The sequence below is a fragment of the Pagrus major genome, chromosome 7, assembly GCF_040436345.1.
Source record: "Pagrus major chromosome 7, Pma_NU_1.0".
NCBI lineage: Eukaryota > Metazoa > Chordata > Actinopteri > Spariformes > Sparidae > Pagrus > Pagrus major.
In genome coordinates this window covers 22,174,349-22,193,814 of record NC_133221.1, presented here as the reverse complement: position 1 = coordinate 22,193,814, position 19,466 = coordinate 22,174,349, and the positions used below count along the sequence as shown (strand labels likewise).

Here is a 19,466-nt window from a genome sequence, read left to right as displayed (position 1 = left end):
CAGGAGAGAGAGAGAGAGAGAGAGAGAGGTTGACTTTATGTCAGTGGCACAGTGATCACTGGATGGACGGTCAGGTCATTTGAAGGCAGCAGGATCACAGAATTGTCTGTGACGTGATGAATGAAGGGATCAAACATGTTCACCTGCTCTCATGCTGCACTCCGCCAACAGGTCGACAAGCTGCCGTCAACAAACAGCAGGCGTCATGCACGTTCACTAAACAAACATCTGACAGGCAGCCTGCTTCAGCCTGTAAGAATGTACCCAATTAAAAACCTATATTTATATATTCTTACATTTATATATCTGCGGTGACTGCGACACCACAGATACAATCAAAGGGGTTTATTCATGGGCCGTTCAGATTAATTGTGCAAGAATAATGTTATCTTTTTCAAGACACATTTTTACAGTTCTGCCTGACCTCACCTGTGTTTCTACATGTGAAATCTGTAACGGCATTTGTGAAATGAAGCACGCGGAGTTCAGTGTATCCTGCACACACACACACACACACACACACACACACACACACACACACACACATCTCATGGGTATTTTCTGTAATCTACAGACACATAAGGCCTCATGATCCACGCGTAGACTTTTATTTTTTAGGAGCGATTAAATTGTGTTTCCATATCACGCATACATCTTGGCCAACAGAAAAAAAAAAATATATATATTAACGCGTTTAAATGAATGGCACTGTTTACCCAGCTCTGCGTGTTTGAGTCTCTCATCTACGTCTGCAGATTTTAACTTTCCAGCTCATTTAACAGCTTGACTCCAGATGAGCGCGTTCAGCAGGCTGAGGGGAGGCAACTCGTTGTTGATGTGATGAACCTCCTGCAGCTGGCCTGCTGCAGAGGACCGACAGCACCACGGACAGCTCCTTCAACACACACACACACACACACACACACTCTCACACACACACACACACACACACAGAGAGAGAGAGAGAGAGAGAGAGAGAGAGAAAACAGGTCAGACTCCTCAGCCTTCTTTTTTCTTCCACACAGAATTAAAGAAAAAAAAACGCGTCCGCCCCTCCATCACACCAAACACTTCGTCTGATATGAATTATTTTTCTCTCTTTTATACAATATCTGCACAGAGGAACAAATCTCGAGGGGAGGGTTTCTTCTCCACCTCAGCTCTAATCCTCGGGAATACGAAGCACCTCGTCTTTTCCTCCATAATCTGCTGTGACACGGCTGAGCACAACTGTCATCGAGTTTTTTGCAGCCTGCTTGCAGAAACGAAGCCCGCTGCGGCAGGAAGGGCTGAAATATCTCTCACGTTTATGAGCTTTAAAAACACACAAAACACGTCTAATAATTAAGGATATTTAAAGCAAACAATTTGAGGTTTTTTTCCAAGGCTTTTCTTCATGGTGCGGATAGAGGAGAGACTATATTTCACGTGCTGCATTGAAAGACAAAAAACGTAACACGGACGAGAGGGCTAAATTTAGAAAGCAGCCAGAGGACAGAGAAAGTTCCGCATATTTTCATGCTTGGCTTGGGCTGCATTGCCAGCTGCTATTTGCGTTCAGGCCAATGTAGTGTTTGTTAGTGAGTGTGTGTCATCCATGTCTGGGGGTATGTGCGTGTGTGTGTGTGTGTGTGTGTGTGTGTGTGTGTGTGTGTGTGTGTGTGTGTGTGTGTAAGGCAGTGAGGAAATAGGGAGAGTCCTTGAGGCATCTCTCCCTCCCCCATTACATGCACAATCCCCGGGCCTACGCTGGGACAGAGGATCGGCTGCAAATGTCACACACACACACGCGCGGACACGCAAACGCAAGCACGCAAAATATAGGCTACATGCTGCCTCACCCTAAATCTGCAAAAAAGAAAAAAAAAACATCTATGGAGAGATGTGAAAGAAAGACACTGCTGCAGATATGTGTAATAAAAGAAGCTGGATATTGAAATAAAATCGACCATGTCACAATAAATTCTCTCCAAACTGATGGATGTGTTTCTGAGCTACTTCCTCGTGACAAAATGGATCTCCAGTCTGCCTTTTTTTCTTTGAAAGGGCTTTAAGATTGGTTGCTGGGGCGACCAATTTAGCTTCTTAAGGCTACAAAGCGAAGGATTAATTTAGGCTCCGTGTGTTTGTGTGTGTGTGTGTGTGTGAGACAGCAAGATAGAGACACTCAGAGAGGGGAGTGTATACTTGCAAGCGCGCCCGGTTCAGTGTGTGTGTGTGTGTGTGTGTGTGTGTGTGTGTGTGTGTGTGTGTGTGTGTGTGTGTGTGTGTGTGTGTGTGTAGGCCTGAGATACGGCGGGGCTTAAAGCCTCGTCTAACAGCCGTGCAGTGCTGACTGGAAGCAATAATCTCTGATAGTTGCCATGGCCACAGTAATTGGACAGGGTGTGTGTGTTGAGATTTTAGAGAAAAGAGATTTTCTCAGCACAGGTTATTTTTTGTTGTGTGTGTGTGTGTGTGTGTGTGTGCGTGTGTGTGAGAGAGAAAGAGAGAGAGAGAGAGAGCCTCGATTGATTGAAGGAGAATTAAAACATTTAAGACAAGCCTAAGCCGTTTTCCTGACTGTAATGAGTGACAACAGAAAAGGCTAAATACAAATACAAGTTATAGAAGGTATCAGTCTTGTCTCCATGTCGCGAGAATTTATTTTATGATAAAAAAATTTTTTTTTTTTAAATGTGCATCTGTGTTCGGATAATATAATATATTGATTGGCTGGTGTTTGGAGAAGAGCTAGACTCTGTGAATATTTGCTTTAATATTCATAAGAATGAATTGTAGAAAATTAGGCTACAACTGAATCAGAGTCGTGACCGCTGAATTATGGTCATATAATTTTTGCTGATCGCTCGCTGCACATGTCAGCTGAATTTGGTTTCAAAATGCCCTCGTTCAAAATAAGACTTTTTCACGGAAGACTTTTTGCTTTGTCACAGCTGTAAAATAATAATGTTAAATAATAATGAGATTAATGATGGCTGGATTCCACTCATGTGTGTTTCAGTTTGAGGTTCCTGGCAGTGGCGATTGTAGAGTATGTTTGGGCTCAATGCAATTTTTTTCAGGCGGCTCCGCCAACCAGCTTTCATGTTATAAATAATCTGACACCGACGAAAAATGTACAAAATCCAGACCTTTTATTTATTTCCAATGTTAGTAGAATTATCGTATATAAATAACACAAACCAGAACAATTAAAACCTAAATTAATATACGTAAAATCATAAACATTCTCAGATTGTTAAGGCCAGCGATCATCAACACAAACCATTGATTTTGAGGCAGCAGCTGTCACAGTATAAGGCCTTGTTGGATGTTTAAGGTGATATATAAGGTGAAAAGCCTTTTAATGTGTTATTTTTTGGCAATAAATGAGACAAGTGCTGTGTCCAAAATCACTCCCTTGTTCATGTTAAGGCTATGCTTCTCCCTAAATAATAGTTAGGAAATAGTTTACTCACCAATGAGCAATAAATTGAGATTTGTATTCTTGCTAATCATTATCATTTTTGCAACTGCTGCAGGGTCGCTCAAAGATCATTTTTTATAAAATGTGGACCGCTGCATTGTGGGATGGTTAGCACAAAGTGTACATGCATGGATGTATTATTTAAAACTGGATAGGCCTACCGGATCCAAAGATGGCGCCTTTTCAGTCTAAAGAGAATTGCTCCCAAAAAGTTTCTAGCTGCTGGGTTTACTTCCTCAGGATGCTGCCCACTGAATATGCACAGCAGAGTTCCCCCTGTGGCCCCGCCTGTGAGTTCATGCTCAGCCCACAGACTTTACATTGTCATGATGTTACAGATTATTAAATTGATTTTCTTGGCTCGTGAAAAGTTTTAACTTCATTGATCAAATATGAATGATAGCAGTAATCACAGTTGACCCCTTTTCTCTCTTACAATGAGGCTCTATGGAGAAAAAAGATTAAAAAAAAAAGTTTTTTGGCCCTCAGGAGAATTCTTTACTGCAATACCACAAATGGCCACTGAGCAAAATTGGAAGCTAGGCCGAGCGAAGGTGCCCTATCCAGGCTGCAGGCTACATTAAACATCCATGTGTGTATGCCATGGATTAGCCTATGTTATTGTTCCCCGCTCTCCTTCATTTATGATGCCATGCCACTTAAGCTTCCCATTGTCTCACAGCACATGCAGTTTACAGTGATAACAATAGCAGATTTAGGCTATCTGTTGAAATTCTTACACATTTTTTGAAACAATAAGGTCTTACAGTATTTTACAGAGAAATAAACAAAAGAAGGCTCCTACTTTAATGATTATAGGTTTTGAAGTGGCGTCTGTCACTAGCAGATTTTGTACGGTGCAGGTAGCTAATGTACGTCAATGCTAATGCAACTGGATGTATTTTCCAGTCCTGGATAGTACTTTTTTGAACACAACCTGTTACCTTAGCCAATGATATAGTCCGTGACTTTGAAAGTAAGGCTAGGTTACCACTGTATGCTAGTTAGCCAGGCATGCTAAAGTTTTCAGGTTTGTAGGTTACGTCAGAGGAGTTGAATCCATTCTCAGCTCTTGTTGGTTTTGTAAAGGCTTATAGCAATCACCCTCCAAACTCTTTATTGTAGGTATCACTCTTGTAGATTAGATTATTATTATATTATTAGATTATGTGTGTATCAGTTTGGCATGTGTCAAAATCCAAAGCTGGGCACGCCTGTCATGAATAGTAGGTTGTTTTTATTGGAAAATTGCTGTACAAGGCAGGATGTAGAGATCTCAATTAGTTAGTTAGTTAGTTAGTCAGTTAGAACTCACTAGTCTAATCAGCCAGGGTAATAACGAGGAAAGTAATTACCCTGCTGTCTAAAGAATACAGCTGAATGTGTTGACACTCTACAGACATATGCATCTCATTCAACAAACAAGACAAGAGATTAACCAAATGAAACACGCCCACACACCAAACTACATTTGAATATTTATGTTTTTAGAAACACCCTTCCCACACACACAGTCACATGCACGCACACACTCACACACATACATGAATGCATGAATAGTGACAGGTGCACAAACACATTAATCACTCTATGGCCCAAAAAGATCTGCTGGGCTTACAGGGCCAGAGACTGAAGAGAGCGGTAGTGACAGACTCTGTGTGTGTGTGGGGTGTGCTTTGCTTGTGTGTGCACGTTGTGTTTTTGTATGTGAGGGAAAGAGAAAGAGAGAGAGACAAAGAGAGAGAGTGTGTGTGTATGTGTACAGTGTGTCTCGAAGAGGAAGTGTGTGTGTGTAAGTGTGTGTGTGTGTGTGTGTGTGCAGGCGTGACAGGGTGCTGAGGAGAGTCATGGAGGTTGCAGGGGGTTTTGTCCGCAGTGTGGCTCTGATATATCAGAAGTGCTCAGAGTCAGGGTCGTTACATAAACTGGGCTCTCTCTCATTCCTTCACTCACTCACACACACACACACACACACACACACACACACACACACACACACACACACACACACACACACACACACACACACACACACACACACACAAGGAGCTTTCTTTTTTTCCCTCTTGCCTGTTTTTTAGTGAGTCACTCCCACATTCACAGATTATTCTTTTATTCACAGTAGTTTTTGCTGCTGATACAAACAGCTGAACAAAGAGAGACTGATTCGTATAGGCAATAGTTAAAAATCATTGTCATTCTAATAAATTATAGCAGAGTTTGTGTTGATAATCCTGAATTAATAATCTCACTGATGTTGCAAGACAGTCCTGCATTGTCATGAGAACAAATAGGAAATGATTCAGGGATGCTGTGATTCATAATCACGCACATAATTGTCACAGGATGACAGATGTTTTCCCCCTCAGAAAGTTCACCAAAAACTGCGTATTGTCTCTGAAAATAATTTTTCTGTCTCCACAAAATAGCTTTTAAATATGTTCTAGAGGTGAGCTTTTGGTTGCTGGATCTAGTCCCTGGAGCTGAGGCTCAACTGTGAGGAAACCACACTGTGAAAATGTGAAAAAGACACTGTAGTAGTAAGAAAGTAAAGCATATATTAGCATACATAATGATACATTATAATAAGAATAATCATTATTATAAATATGCAGCATTTTCCACTCACGTCTCTGCTAAATCACATTGCAGTCAGTGGGAATAGACCCAAAAATGTAATTAAAATAAATTAAAAAGGCCAAATCTAACAGTAATGACAGACATGATCAGATTTTTGTATTATTCATATAAACACTAAACAGGACTGACCCTGTCTATCTCACATGATACCTCCCCTCCTTCCCCTCCCTGTCAGTGGGAAATAACAGTCTGTTCATTCCTCCACAAAATGGAGGCTGCTTGGCATCACGCGTGGCAGTCCCAGAGTGCTTGTAGCCTATTAGTTCCCCTGCACCTCATCACCGCTGCCTGGATGACAAGCACAACAAGCAGAGAGCTGTGAGCATCGTGCACGGACAGCGACACAATGTCACATCTTGCCTCCTGGGAGGAATGGACGCCAGTGTGTGTGTGTGTGTGTGTGTGTGTGTGTGTGTGTGTGTGTGTGTGTGTGTGTGTGTGTTTGTGTGTGCGTGTGTTTGAGAGGAAAGAAACTAGATGGGGGTTTATTTGTATGAGTTTGTGACCGTATGTGCATGTTTGTGTGGGTGGGGATGTGTGGATAGTGTGGATGTGATTGTGTGTGTCTTACCAGTGGGTATGTAACCATGTGTGTGTGTGTTTGAGAGGGTGAGCTGACCCAGATCTGCTTATTAGCATCAGGAGGAGGGGGACGGCAGTCACTTAGAGCTTTGTGCCTGAGCAGTGAACTGTGTTCGTGCTTCAGTGACACACCATCAAGCTTCATACAGTAACACCCCTCCCACACACACATACATACACACAAACACACACACACACTTTCTGTCCTTCATCCTTTTCATCCTCTGCTCCAAAATATCTGTGCTATCCAGGAAATAAAATCGCTCAATCCAGAAAACAAACTTTTCCCACTGTTAAATTTAACATTTTCATGGCCAGGAGAGCCTCAAAGTAAAACAATGGCATTATTATGGACATTTAAATCAAATTACAAAACAAAACAAGCACAATAGCAGAAATCAAAATGTATAGGGCAGGGCAGCCATATTTTCTTGTTACATATTTCTTTAAGATTTAGTGAAATGCACCATTACATCAAATGGAAACACTGACTTTTACTTTCCAAACAAAATGCCAGACATATTTTTTAGGCATTTGGGGGATTTTGATTTGAATTTAAATTTCTGGGGGTGGAGCTTTTACAAAGATGGATCTGCAGCAATTGCAGCATTCAAGGAAGGGGTTCAACAGTTAACGCATGTTTGAGTGCAATCTACTTTAATTAGCTTATTGCATTTAAGTTTGCTTACAAGATCAACACTAGTCAGAATATATTACTAAATGTGCTGTTAAAAAACTCAAGGCAAGAACAGTTGCTTATTCCATGTTTAAAAGAAAAATCCAAAGTTACTTTTTTAAATAATATAAATAATAAATGATCAAATAAATAGATAATAAAATAAAATGGAGAGCCACATGTGCAAAAGTTGTAACTAGCAGTATCTCTGGTACATTCATGCATTAGCTGATTCTACTGTACTAAGCCTCACAGAAATAGGAATTGCATAATGCAGGTCAGGATAATCTAAATCAGAGTGTGAGATCTTCAATATGAACATGTGCACTGACTGAATGGTCTGAACTGAAGCCCACTGGGATGTACAGTAGCTTCCATGTGCAGGTGTCCCACATCACCAGCTGAGGCCTCACTCGGTCAGCTGAGAGTAACAGGATGGCAGACAGAGAGAAATCAGGGATCTCAGGGCCTGAGGGAAAATGTCTGTTCACGTGGTTTAAATGTGGCTTCAAAATGGACTCATCCATTCCTCTTTCAGTTTGCACACAAACAGGGGCGACAACCTAACATCAACTTTGGAGAGGACAACTACAGGAGGTTTTCTCAAGAGCCATTCCTGAGGGGGACACCAAAAGACGTGCTGCTGTAACTCTGCTAATGAACACTCTGCTTCTCCAGCTTCTTTCATTGACTCAAATTCAAACCGCTGCACACACTGGTTAATGTTCCTGCAGCTCACTGACAAACATCAGCAAACCAGTAGCTGACATAAAGTGTGAGCTGTAATTCATTGCTCTTGTATGGCTTCATCATTCCATCAGAAGGAAACTTCAACTAGAAATTAAAATAAAGTTCTTTGGGTTTGACCAAAATGTGGCTGCACAGCACGAGCTTGAACTGACTGGCCAAATGAGTCAGTGAGATCTAAGAGGTAATGTAACATTTCTGTCATCTTTGAATGGCGAATGTTTAGTTTATATAATACTTATATATACAAGTTGACTTCATAATAAACAGGCCCTATAACTGAGAGAGTGCCTACCAATAATCCACCAAGAATGAATCAATCAGTGTGTCTCACCCATGCGTGGACATATTATGGGCTCATCATCACGTTATGCTCAGATAGTGTAGTACGACCTCTGGTGGTAAAATGTAGAAACATTTTTCAAAATTCACATTCACTACAAATGCGTATTCATGCAGTATATACGTATACAATACATAACTATTATAAACCTAAACTGAACCTAAACTTACAATTAAATTAAAATTATAATGATGTGGGTAAATGTATAAAACACTAGAGCCAAAGCATTTATTTTACTGGCTTATAATTATTATAAATGATTTGTAGAGTGCTACTCAGATACTTTTCCACCTGTTTATGTATACTTATTCACTCGGATCAAATACATTTATGTTGTAATAGTTGATTAAAAATTGACTGGGAACCATAAGTCGGTGACGCCAGGCTTCCACTCGGATGTATTTTACTGTGACAAGCATCCAAAATGGCTTCCAAAGTCGAACCGGTCTATCAAATTTTCTCATTTCAGGACTGTAAAACCTCTCCTGACCCGATTTTTGAGGTCCCGGCCCAGTATGTGACCCCTACACCGGCCCCGATAGTGATAGATAACGGCTCCTTCCAGACCCGGGCCGGCTGGGCGGTACCAGCGGCGGAGCTTGACTCCCCGCGGCTGCTCTTCAGGTCGGTAGCGGCGCGCAGCAGAGGGGCTGCTCGCAGCGAGACCCAGATCGGCAACGATATCCCAAACCTGGAGCCGCTGCGGTGGCTGCTGAAGAGCCAGTTCGACCGAAACGTGGTGGTGAACTTCGAGATCCAGGAGCTCATCTTCGACTATGTGTTTACACACCTGGGCATCACCTCAGAGGTGAGTTGTGACTGATGGGACTGTGTGTGTCCGCAGGTGTGTGTGTCATACAGCAAATCTGGATCCAAGTTAACTAAAGTTTACGAGACAAGACGCTTAGATTAATTTATTTTACTTTACATTTTCTTTGCTTATCAAAGTCCTTTCAGAAAAAGTAAGGGAAGTTGATGTTAGTTGTAAAACCATGTAGCATACTATTGATTTTATTTATAGACTTAAAGGGTAACTCCACCAATTTTACACATTAAAGTATATTTAATGTGTGATATATTGTGATTCTTTCTTGTGACAAAATGCACTTATTGTAAGTTGCTTTGGACAAAAGCATCTGCTAAATGCCCTGAATGTAAATGTAAAAGTAAATGTATTTACAGTTCTCAGGGAGTACTACTGCATATGTTAAAAAAAAAAGTAGTATGAAGCCTTTTGTGGCTCCAGAGGAAGCTGTATGTAAATTGCCTCCAATGAAATCACTTAGTGGCTAGATTGCATTGTGGGTAATGTAGGCAGGAGGTTTTCAAAAGGAATATCTCTGGGTCTGCTGTATTGATTCTGATCAATCATTTAAAATTTTCCATAATGAGTCCAACAGTGTTACAGGAGTGCAACGCTAGACCAGTGGACTGCCTTTTAAAACCTGGCGCCCACATTTCCCACAATGGAACTTTTCCGCTGAGTGTCATCACTGGAGGCAATTTAAATTACATGGAGCTTCCTCTGGAGCCACGAAATGCTTTATACTATTTTTCACATATGCATTAGTACTTCTCAAGACCTGTAAACACACTTTAATGTGAAAAATCTGTGGCATTACCCTTTAAGTGATACCACAGAGTGTCTTTCCCTCTGTGTTAACTCATTCTAGACCATATAGTTAACACAGATAATTAGTGTTAGTGTTGCATAGACCCCAACTAAATCCGTCTCAAGCCCCACATTAGACCTTAAAAAAGGTCTCCATACACTTCACATTAAAAGGCAAAAGTCAGAGCTAAATAAGCAGCTTATTCAGGAATACTAACATACATGTGCAAGAAGACAGTATGACTGCAAATAATGATTTATATAATCAATGAATGTATTGTTCTGTACTCAGACTTTAGATTAATGACAGCAAATCCTCACACCTGTATTTTAACATTTTTCTAAGTAGTGTTCCTCTGTGGATCTTTTGATTATTGGGCTAATTGGATCTGCTCAAATATACAGAAATGTATAAAAAGCACAAAAACGGAGTGTAAAAAAATACACAAAGCTTACACAATATATACAAAACAGTACAAAAGTACATTTAAATACCATTTATATTGTAGACAGTAATATTATGTTAAGGACAGGCAACCAGCCAACATGCCTGAGGATTGGAGAAGAGGTTTTATTTCTAATCCAACGTTTATTTTAATTTAATTTAATTTTTTAAAACTTTTTTCTCTGAAAAAAAGTACTTATCATCTGTCACACCTGTCTCTCAGCTGAGTATGTACTGTATGTATAGACTACATAGCAACACTCAATAAGAGTAAAATAAACATGTTTTAGGGGGCATAAATGTTTTTGTCTGTTACGATTATGGGTACATCCCAATCACCTTAACTGCATCCTTGCATCCCTGATGGTTCCCTCATTTGCGTCCTCTCCCTGCATCTCCCACTGCACATCCCTCCACCTTAAGATGCAAGGAGAGAGATGTAAATGAAAAAATGCAAGAGGTGAACGATCTTTCTAATGAATGAAGAAAGTTGTTCACGGTTTTTCCACTATTTTTTAACTAGATGGTGAGTCAGAATAACATATAAGATGTCACACTTGGCAGTCATATTCTTGAGTTGGTTCTGTCTGTCCACTTTGGTGTAAGCCTGCGGTGATGTTGTGATATGGTTACAGAGCAGTGTGCTCAGCTGCTGAGAACATCAGAACAGTCTTCATAATGGCAGGCCTTAAAGATTTCCGAAGTGAGAAGCACTCAAATAAGGGAATAGGGAAAGTGTTTTTGTAGCAACATGAAGTGTATATATCAATAATGCAGTCTGATAATATTCAGCCATATCTGTTTTACATGCAACGTCAGATTAACTCTTCATGGCATTCAGATGATCAATGAGCATTACTTTCCCTGTGCCGCTGTAGGGCAGTGTGTCACACCCCATTGTGCTGACAGAGGCGCCCTGTAACCCGCTGCACTGTCGCCAGATGATGTCAGAGTTGCTGTTTGAGTGCTACGGCGTCCCATACGTCTCCTACGGCATAGACAGCTTGTACAGTTTCTCCCACAACAACTCTCAAAGGAACCTCCAGCCTCCCCACACCGGCATCGTTCTGTCCTCAGGATACCACTGTTCACACATTCTGCCGGTTATCAATGGCAGGTGAGGATTCACAGATTCACAGACATTTATCATTATTATTTTCCTCTCTGTTATTCTTTCCTGATGTTTTTATCTCCCAATAAAACACTCATTTTGCACAGTTTGAGTCTAATTCCATATGGTTTCGATTCTAGGTTGGACGCTGTGAACTGTAAGCGTGTGAATGTGGCTGGGAGTCAGGCAGCGTCCTACCTGCAGCGCCTCCTCCAACTGAAATACCCAGGTCACCTTGCTGCCATCACACTCAGCCGTGTGGAGGAACTGCTCCACGAACACAGTTACACTGCTGTGGATTATCATGAAGGTGCAGTATGTCAGTGCAAACATACATATTTATAAACTTCGAGCTTCTCTGGGAGTTTATAACTCAGCAGCAAAAAAACTGTTAAAGTTTTTAAGATTCAAGAATTTTCTCCTTGCAGCTTGTAACTGGAGGAGCTAGAAAAAAACATGGAAACGCATGCAAACTTATTTTCCTTTCACTCTGTGGCGTGTTCTCCATAGAGCTGGAAAAGTGGCGCAGCCCAGAGTTTTATGATCGGGAGGTTCACCGCATGCAGCTTCCCTTCTCCGGTAAGGTGCCGGGCGGCTGTGTGAGTGTGGAGGAGAGGCAGGAGAGACGAGCTCAGCAGCTTCGGCGGCTTCAGGAGATCAATGCTCGCCGCCGGGAGGAGAAGCTGCTGCAGGACCAAGAGAGGCTGGACAGACTTATGGCTGTACAGGCAAGACACATATTGTATCATTTACAGTTTATTCTAAAGTGCTTTATGGTATTAATATGTGTAAGACTTAAGATTTAACATACAGAAGGAAAGATGTTTTGACCCATTTGATAATTGCAAATAGACAATAAAAAAGGTTAATTGTTCTTCAAGAATTTTGTGCGCATTTTTTATGTTTGATCTTTGGTTTAATTGTAAAACACAACTGCTGTGTGCTGCACACTGACCGAAGAGTTTTCTTCTGGTAGGAGCTGCTGGAAGATGGCCTGCTGGATCAGTTTCATAAGAGCCTGGTGGAGCTCAACATGGACTCTGCCGAGGAGCTGCAGTCGTACATCAGCAAACTGCAGCTGGCTGTGGAGCAGGGCAGACAGAAGCTGCTGCACAGCGACGGAGTTGAGGGAAAGACTGAGGTGAGTGTTACTGTACCAAATCAGAGGAAAACAGACTTAGGATATCACAATTTGGATAGTAGCATGCTTATTAGTAGCATATTGGCTCTTTATCAGTAATTATAAAGTACCCCTTTTGACCTTGAGTGTATATTAGGTTACTCAAAGAAAAACATATGTATTACTTTATTTTTATAGTTTATAGCAGTGTTATATAAGCAGTGTAAGTAGTATGTATGTACTGTATCACTTGGCTATAATCTGAATATGCAAATGCCTCAGTTTCTGACAGTACAAGGGAAGCAAAGTGGTCAAACTTAACTTTATTCTCCACTAAAGTACTGACACCAGCAGATCGAGCCACTGGGCTGAGGCCACATTGAAATGTACTGATAAATAATGAGGTCTACATGTCATTAGCATGAATGTGTTGTGGGACTCTACAGGACCCGTCCTTGTTTGCTGCAGTCGATGTGCTGCAGCTGACATGAAGCCTGAGGCTGTTCTGTGTCTCTCTGCCAGGTGTCGGAGCTGGAGCATCCAATGGATGAGGGAGACGGAGTGACGCTTATGGATCCTGACTTCCCCGAGGACACGCTGCCAGAAAAACCTGCTAATGTGGTTCAGGTAGTGACACAGAGACACTGGAACTTCCCAGATAGATATTTAGATCCTCATTAACGCTATACAGACAGTTGTCTGCCAGGTTAATGTGTAGCAGGATGTGTGTGAAAACTTTTTGTCCTATATTATGTTTTTGTAATGAAAATTTGCTCATACAATGAAATATTTCTTGTCAATGCTTGTCAAACGTTGGTGTGAGTAAAAAAATAGCTTTGATCTCCAGCCTGTGTTCAACATGGCGGAGTACCACCAGCTGTTTGTGGGGACAGAGCGTCTGCGGTGTCCAGAGATCCTGTTCCAGCCCTCACCGACCGGAGAGGACCAGATGGGACTGATGGAGACGCTGGAGTATGTCCTGGCCAGGTAATGATATCATACAACAGACACAGTAGATGTAAACATAAATATGGATCATGCAAAGTCTCTCGTTGCCTATTTTATTTTATCACACAAATGCTTCATTTTGGCATCTTTAACATTTTTTTTCTCATTTTATTTTTATATAAGAAACGACAGGTGAAACTGATGTAACGGCTTCTTATATAACACACACAGGTACACTCCAGAGCAGCAGGAGGCGCTGGTGAGCAATGTGTTTCTGACAGGAGGGAACATGCAGTACCCCGGGATGAAGGAGAGAGTGGAGAGAGAACTGCTGGCTATGAGGCCCTTCCAATCACACTTCAAGGTACGAAGTCCTCCAACCATATTAAGGCGTACATAAAAATTCTCTAATGTGCGTCTGACATTAAAGTCCTTAAAATGGCACCTATCACTTCTCTCTCCCAGGTGAGAATGGCGTCGCGGCCGGCCCTGGACGCCTGGTACGGAGCACGAGACTGGGCCCTGGAGCATCTCCCTACAGGAGGGGGGGAAGCAGCAGAAGGGTGGATCAGCAGGCAGGACTATGAGGAGAAAGGAGGCGAGTACCTGAGCGAGCACTCTGCCTCTAACGTCTTTATTCCCATGAGAATCGCTAAACCAGTTCCTGCTCGACCCAACGAGCCCTCCGTTACCACATTGACATCAACCGGAGCCTCTACTGCCATCACCACGGTTACGTCTGCACCGACGCCCTCTTGTTTGACTGTTGCTGCGGATGTTACTGTGGTTACCTCCTAAACTTGGATCTCAGATATCAGGAGTCTCTGATCTTTTGTAACTTTCTGACTGAAATTGTTTTGGATTTTTTTATTTTATTGTGTTTGGTGAAACCAAATGATACTGTTCATATTGAATGGTCATCAAATGAATGATCTTAAAAGGTCCACTGGGAATATTTCATGTATTACTGTGTAAATAGAATTTGCTGTTGTTTTATAAAAATATATTTTCTCTCATGGAAACAGCTGTTTGCTTCTGATTGACTGAGAGAAACATCTGGCAGCTGTCTGGTTACAAATGAACAGACCTTCAAGTCTTACATTTTAATCAGTCTCTCTTCTGTCCCATCTTTTACCTTCCCTCATGACAGCTCACTTCAAAACTAGTTAAAGTGTCAGTTCACTCAAATCACACACACACACACTCACACACACACGCACAGAACAAACAAACACACACACACAAACGTGGACAGATTTTGTCAGCGTGATGGCGTCACAACTGTACAAGATCCAGTCACAAAACTTTACAGGTGTAGAGTTTAAATAGACATTAAAGCAGATTGAAGATGGGTGTGGTCTCATGTAATAATGTAGTAATCACTACTGAGAGTAGTTGTGGGTCAGAACGTGAACTTGTTGACCGACGTTGCAGCTGGAATGATGATGGTCTCTAGTTTTGATTATTGCTCAGATTTTATCTGTCACACTGATGCAGTGTAAAAAAAAAAATGAAACTGCAACCAGTAATTATTGTCATAACCAATGAATCTTGTTTTTGAATGATTGATTTGTTTTTGAAGATGCCCATTTACCAGCAAATTACTTGTTTTGTCAGACAGTTTGAACCCTAAAGATATAAAATTTACGGCGATATTAAACAGGGACAAAAAATAAATCCTTAAATCTGAGAAGCTGCGACCAGAGAATGTTTGATATTTTTCCTGGATAGTCGACTGAAATGATTAGTCCAATATCAAATATATATAATTTTTGGCTATTTATTTTCTGTCGATCAACTCATTGATCCCTACATCTGTTGACTGCCTGGAAGATTAGATGTCAATCTAAAAACATTTGATGATGATGGTTTGAAAAATATTCCCAATCGTTTTATTTCAGTGCTGCTAGTTGACACAAATAACTCCAAACTTAGACAAATAAATCCAAAAATAGTAGCATGGATCCTTTAAATGCAGAACGTATGATTAGATGTTGTAATATAGTGGTGCACCACTAGATGGCACTGATCACACAACATCTAGACATCCTGTTTTCAGCCTGTACAGCAGCAGCTGAGCTTTTTGTTTCACAATATCCACAATTGATCTGTTATACAATATAATCAGTCTGGCCTCTATATGAGTTATCACTTGTAAGGATTTCAAACGTCCTCAGAGAAACCTGGTTAGTGATTCAGCAGGTTTTCTCAGAGCTGATGTGTCAGTCAGCTTGAAGAGGAGACACGTTCTCACTGTAGCTTTCCATTAATGCTAAGTCTGAACAGTTTCCCTGTGAAAGCCTGTTGGACAAAATGTACTCTGTGTCCTGCCAACTGATCTACAACTCCACATTTTAATCAGCCTAACGTTCACAAGAACATCTGGAAACTGTATACTCCATAATATTAAGTGGAGTCCAGTTCTCTCTCATCTAATCTTAAGGTTTCGACTCCCTCTGAAGAACTGTCAGCTGTCTTGCAGGTGTGTTTGCTGTCCTCTTCTGTTGCATGTTGGTCCACATTATTAACCCACAAGCAGACCTCTAATAGTATTACGTGGTGTTAAACTGTGCCACAGCTCAAGGTTCAAACCCTTAGCAGCTTGTTCTGTTTCTCTTCAAGCAGCACACACACACGCACACACGCACAGAACACCCTGGTTCTCACAGCAGGACCGAGTGCGGCTAATCAGAGCCGAAACAGGCCTGTGATTGCTGTAATGGCTCAAATTTAACAAGAGGGATTAAACAGGAAAAAACAAAGCAGTCTTCTATTTATAAAAGCAAGTAAACAGGATTTATTTCTATGGCTACAATATTTTTCAGAAAGGCTTTCACAGTTATATTTATGGGGGAAAAGCTTCAACTGCAGGTGCAGCTCAAATAGGAAAAGGGATAATGAGTGTTTTCAACCTTTTCATTTCCCTATGATACACAGTTATCGTGTTCAGCTGCTGGCATGCTTTTTTTGTTTTGCAACATAAACAAGCAGGTGAATACCCTCTGAAGGCATTTTTGACATTTACAAAATGATGTGGAAATGATCTGTGTTAAAAGTTGCCTGGTTCTTCTGATCTCTTCAGGTTATGCCAACAACCGAATGGGTGATGGGTGGTCGTGGTGCCCACTTTTATCCATCTTCATACCTACGTTCACCTCCTTCTTTCTGTCTGCCGTGTGCCCTGTCACCAGATGTCAGAGACGTACAGGTCAAATTTACTGCTAGGACCAATAAAAGTCATCATTAGGTGGAGTTTCTAAATAGATTCTCTCCCAAACAGCTCAAGCGACACGGTGCAGGTCTTGAGTGTATTTTTAAACAAGTCTGCGCTGTATTGGACCCTGTTTGTGCCATAGTGTTGGCTGGTGCCCAATTAGGAGGATTTATCTGTGTTGCAGGTCAGCAGGAACACCAGGCAGGGCTGAGCTCATGTCACGCAGGCCTGTGTTGGAGGGGAGGAGAGAATGAGGAGCCAGAGCTGGAGGTGGCACAATGAGGTTTTTTTTTAATGGTCGGACAATCTTTTTTTTTTTTCCTTCCTGTTCAAAACTTGAGCCTGTTGCAAATTCTAACGGGGGCATCGACATAATCCACTACTTATTCTCAATCTACAGTGAGGTCTTGATGGTTACACAGTTTAAAAGAGCCTGTTCACAGCACTGAGTTACACTGCTGCCTGTAGTATGGTTAAAGAATCCTGCAGCATTGTCCTGTGGGAGGTGCAGATGGGTGTGTGTGTTGGTTGGAGGTATGGTGGCAGGTGGGTGCTCCCACTGAGCCACCCCCCTGTCAAAAATGAACCAGTCACCCACTGACTATAGCTTTTAAATAGATGCAGTGGAGTTCAAAGTGAAGGGTTTCATGAAATAAAGAAGCATACAATAGAAAAAGGCTCAATCTCAAAATTGTACTCCACAAACAAGTAGTATAAATCCTTAATTGGCTCCATAGGAAGCTGCATGTAATCTGATTACTACCTCAAGTGATGTCACTCACAAGTTGCACAAGTTGAATTGTAGGTAATGTAGGCACCAAGTTTTGAATAAGATGAAGAATTTGGCGATATCTGGTTCTGCTGTATCTATTTCGATCAGTTGTTTGTCCCATCCATTATGAGTCCAGTGGTGTTATAGGACTGCAATGCTAGCTATAAACTAAAACCTGGCACCTACATTACCCACAATGCAACTTAGTCACTGAGTGACAACTGAAGGCAATTTATACCTTTATTTTTATCTTTATTTTATCTGGAGCCACAAAAGGCTTTATACTCCTTTTCCCTTTAATTACAGTAGTAAATGTGCAAAGTTACTCAGCACCACTAAAAGCCACAAAGTATTTTAAAAACTCTTCTTCTTGGGTTGATGTGTTCATGTGAGAAGCTGTGACATCTCACATTTGCTGCCAATTGTAATTTCTTTTTAGATCAGAGAAACAAACTAAAGAATTCACATTATGGCCTTAAGATGTCGATGTTTGATTACTGATTAACAAGACCTCATGATTTCAGTTCAGTTCTAATAGCAGAGCTAGGGCTAATAGCAGCAATAAGGTTCATTAGGTGTCTATAACATGATCATTATTATTGATTTGTGTTAGGATCCTACTGATTATATGAACAACATGTAAATAATGATCATTTTTAAAACACTATAGTCCCTTTAGAGTTAAAATGAGCCGTCAAACATCTCTGTTTTCTCACGTCTTCAGTTTTCTGCAACAGATATGTTGGCTGCTGTCCAGCCAGAGGATCTCTCACTGAGAGGCTCATATATCAGCAGGAACAGCATCATCTCTGTAAACTGAATTTCCCTGACCTGACCTCTTTTGAGGATAAAATTTCTCCCCCTGTAGTCTTGAAAAGTGCCTGTTAAAGATTTGTAGTTTCCTTCTCAGATAACGGAGGCTGTTGTCAGCTTGAATTCATATCACTGACAAATGATTCCAATATTGAGAGGTTTATGGAGTGGGAAATAATAATGAAATATGAACAGACAAGTTAAACTATTTCTTCAGCATTAATCTTCTATTGTCCACCCATACGTGTTCAGGGAGGATACAAAAGTCATGCATTTATCCATATCTAGAGGAAAAGCTGTTGCAGGAGCAGTTTGAGAAGTTCCTGTGGATGTTTAAATACTTTGTGAGAACTTGTCTCGATTGGAGTACTTTGTAAGAGACTTAAATCCAACTACAAACTTTTCAGCGCCAACTTTCAAGTCTGCAGGGGGTCCAGCGGGTGTTTCACACTGAAAAGGTAGATTTTGGGTGAAGTGTCTCACAGTTTCTCTCCATGTCAATGAGTCTTGGTCGGACACGGTGAAGCCTGATTTGGAACTTACTTGCAAAAGATCTGACTCCCATTACACACACACACACACACACACACATACACACACCCTGTCTCAGTCATTATAATGACTCTCTGCTGTTATCACAAAACTGAACCTCGAGTTTGATACTTTACCTAATATTTTCTGTAAATGTTGTGTTTCTAATATACCACTACAATAAATATATATTTTCTCCTGATGAAGTATGTGTGACCTTAACGTTGTCTTAAGGTCTGAGGAAAGACGGACGTGAAATGTTCCTGTGCCAAACTGAATTGTCTTTGTTGTATCTTCATATTAAACTGGAGGGGGATGAATCACAGACACAGGCCCATTAAACAGACTGAGAGTTTTTGTTTCAGTATGTTTACACAGGAGCGTTTTATTTTTAGGTTTATATGACCATTTTTGGGGTTGAGAGCGATTGTGCAACAAGGTGA

The 19,466-nt window shown here is 41.1% G+C and overlaps 1 protein-coding gene across 1 annotated transcript; it reads left to right on the top strand.

Moving 5' to 3' along the window:
• The first annotated feature begins 8,875 nt into the window (after positions 1-8,875).
• On the top strand, positions 8,876-14,709 carry actr5 (actin related protein 5). The gene is made up of 9 exons (XM_073470582.1): positions 8,876-9,265; positions 11,393-11,631; positions 11,766-11,935; positions 12,136-12,353; positions 12,602-12,766; positions 13,268-13,372; positions 13,593-13,732; positions 13,925-14,057; positions 14,159-14,709. The coding sequence occupies exons 1-9, from the start codon at positions 8,882-8,884 to the stop codon at positions 14,489-14,491; spliced, it is 1,887 nt and encodes a 628-aa protein (XP_073326683.1). The 5' UTR covers positions 8,876-8,881; the 3' UTR covers positions 14,492-14,709.
• The last annotated feature ends 4,757 nt before the right edge of the window (positions 14,710-19,466 follow it).

What these genes read in the sequence shown, in the direction of transcription:
- actr5 (XM_073470582.1), top strand. Translation starts at nt 8,882, where the DNA reads ATGGCTTCCAAAGTCGAACCGGTCTATCAAATTTTCTCATTTCAGGAC. An exon ending in CTGGAGTATGTCCTGGCCAG is followed by an intron (nt 13,733 to 13,924) that starts GTAATGATATCA and finishes TAACACACACAG; the next exon opens with GTACACTCCAGAGCAGCAGG. An exon ending in CCTTCCAATCACACTTCAAG is followed by an intron (nt 14,058 to 14,158) that starts GTACGAAGTCCT and finishes TCTCTCTCCCAG; the next exon opens with GTGAGAATGGCGTCGCGGCC.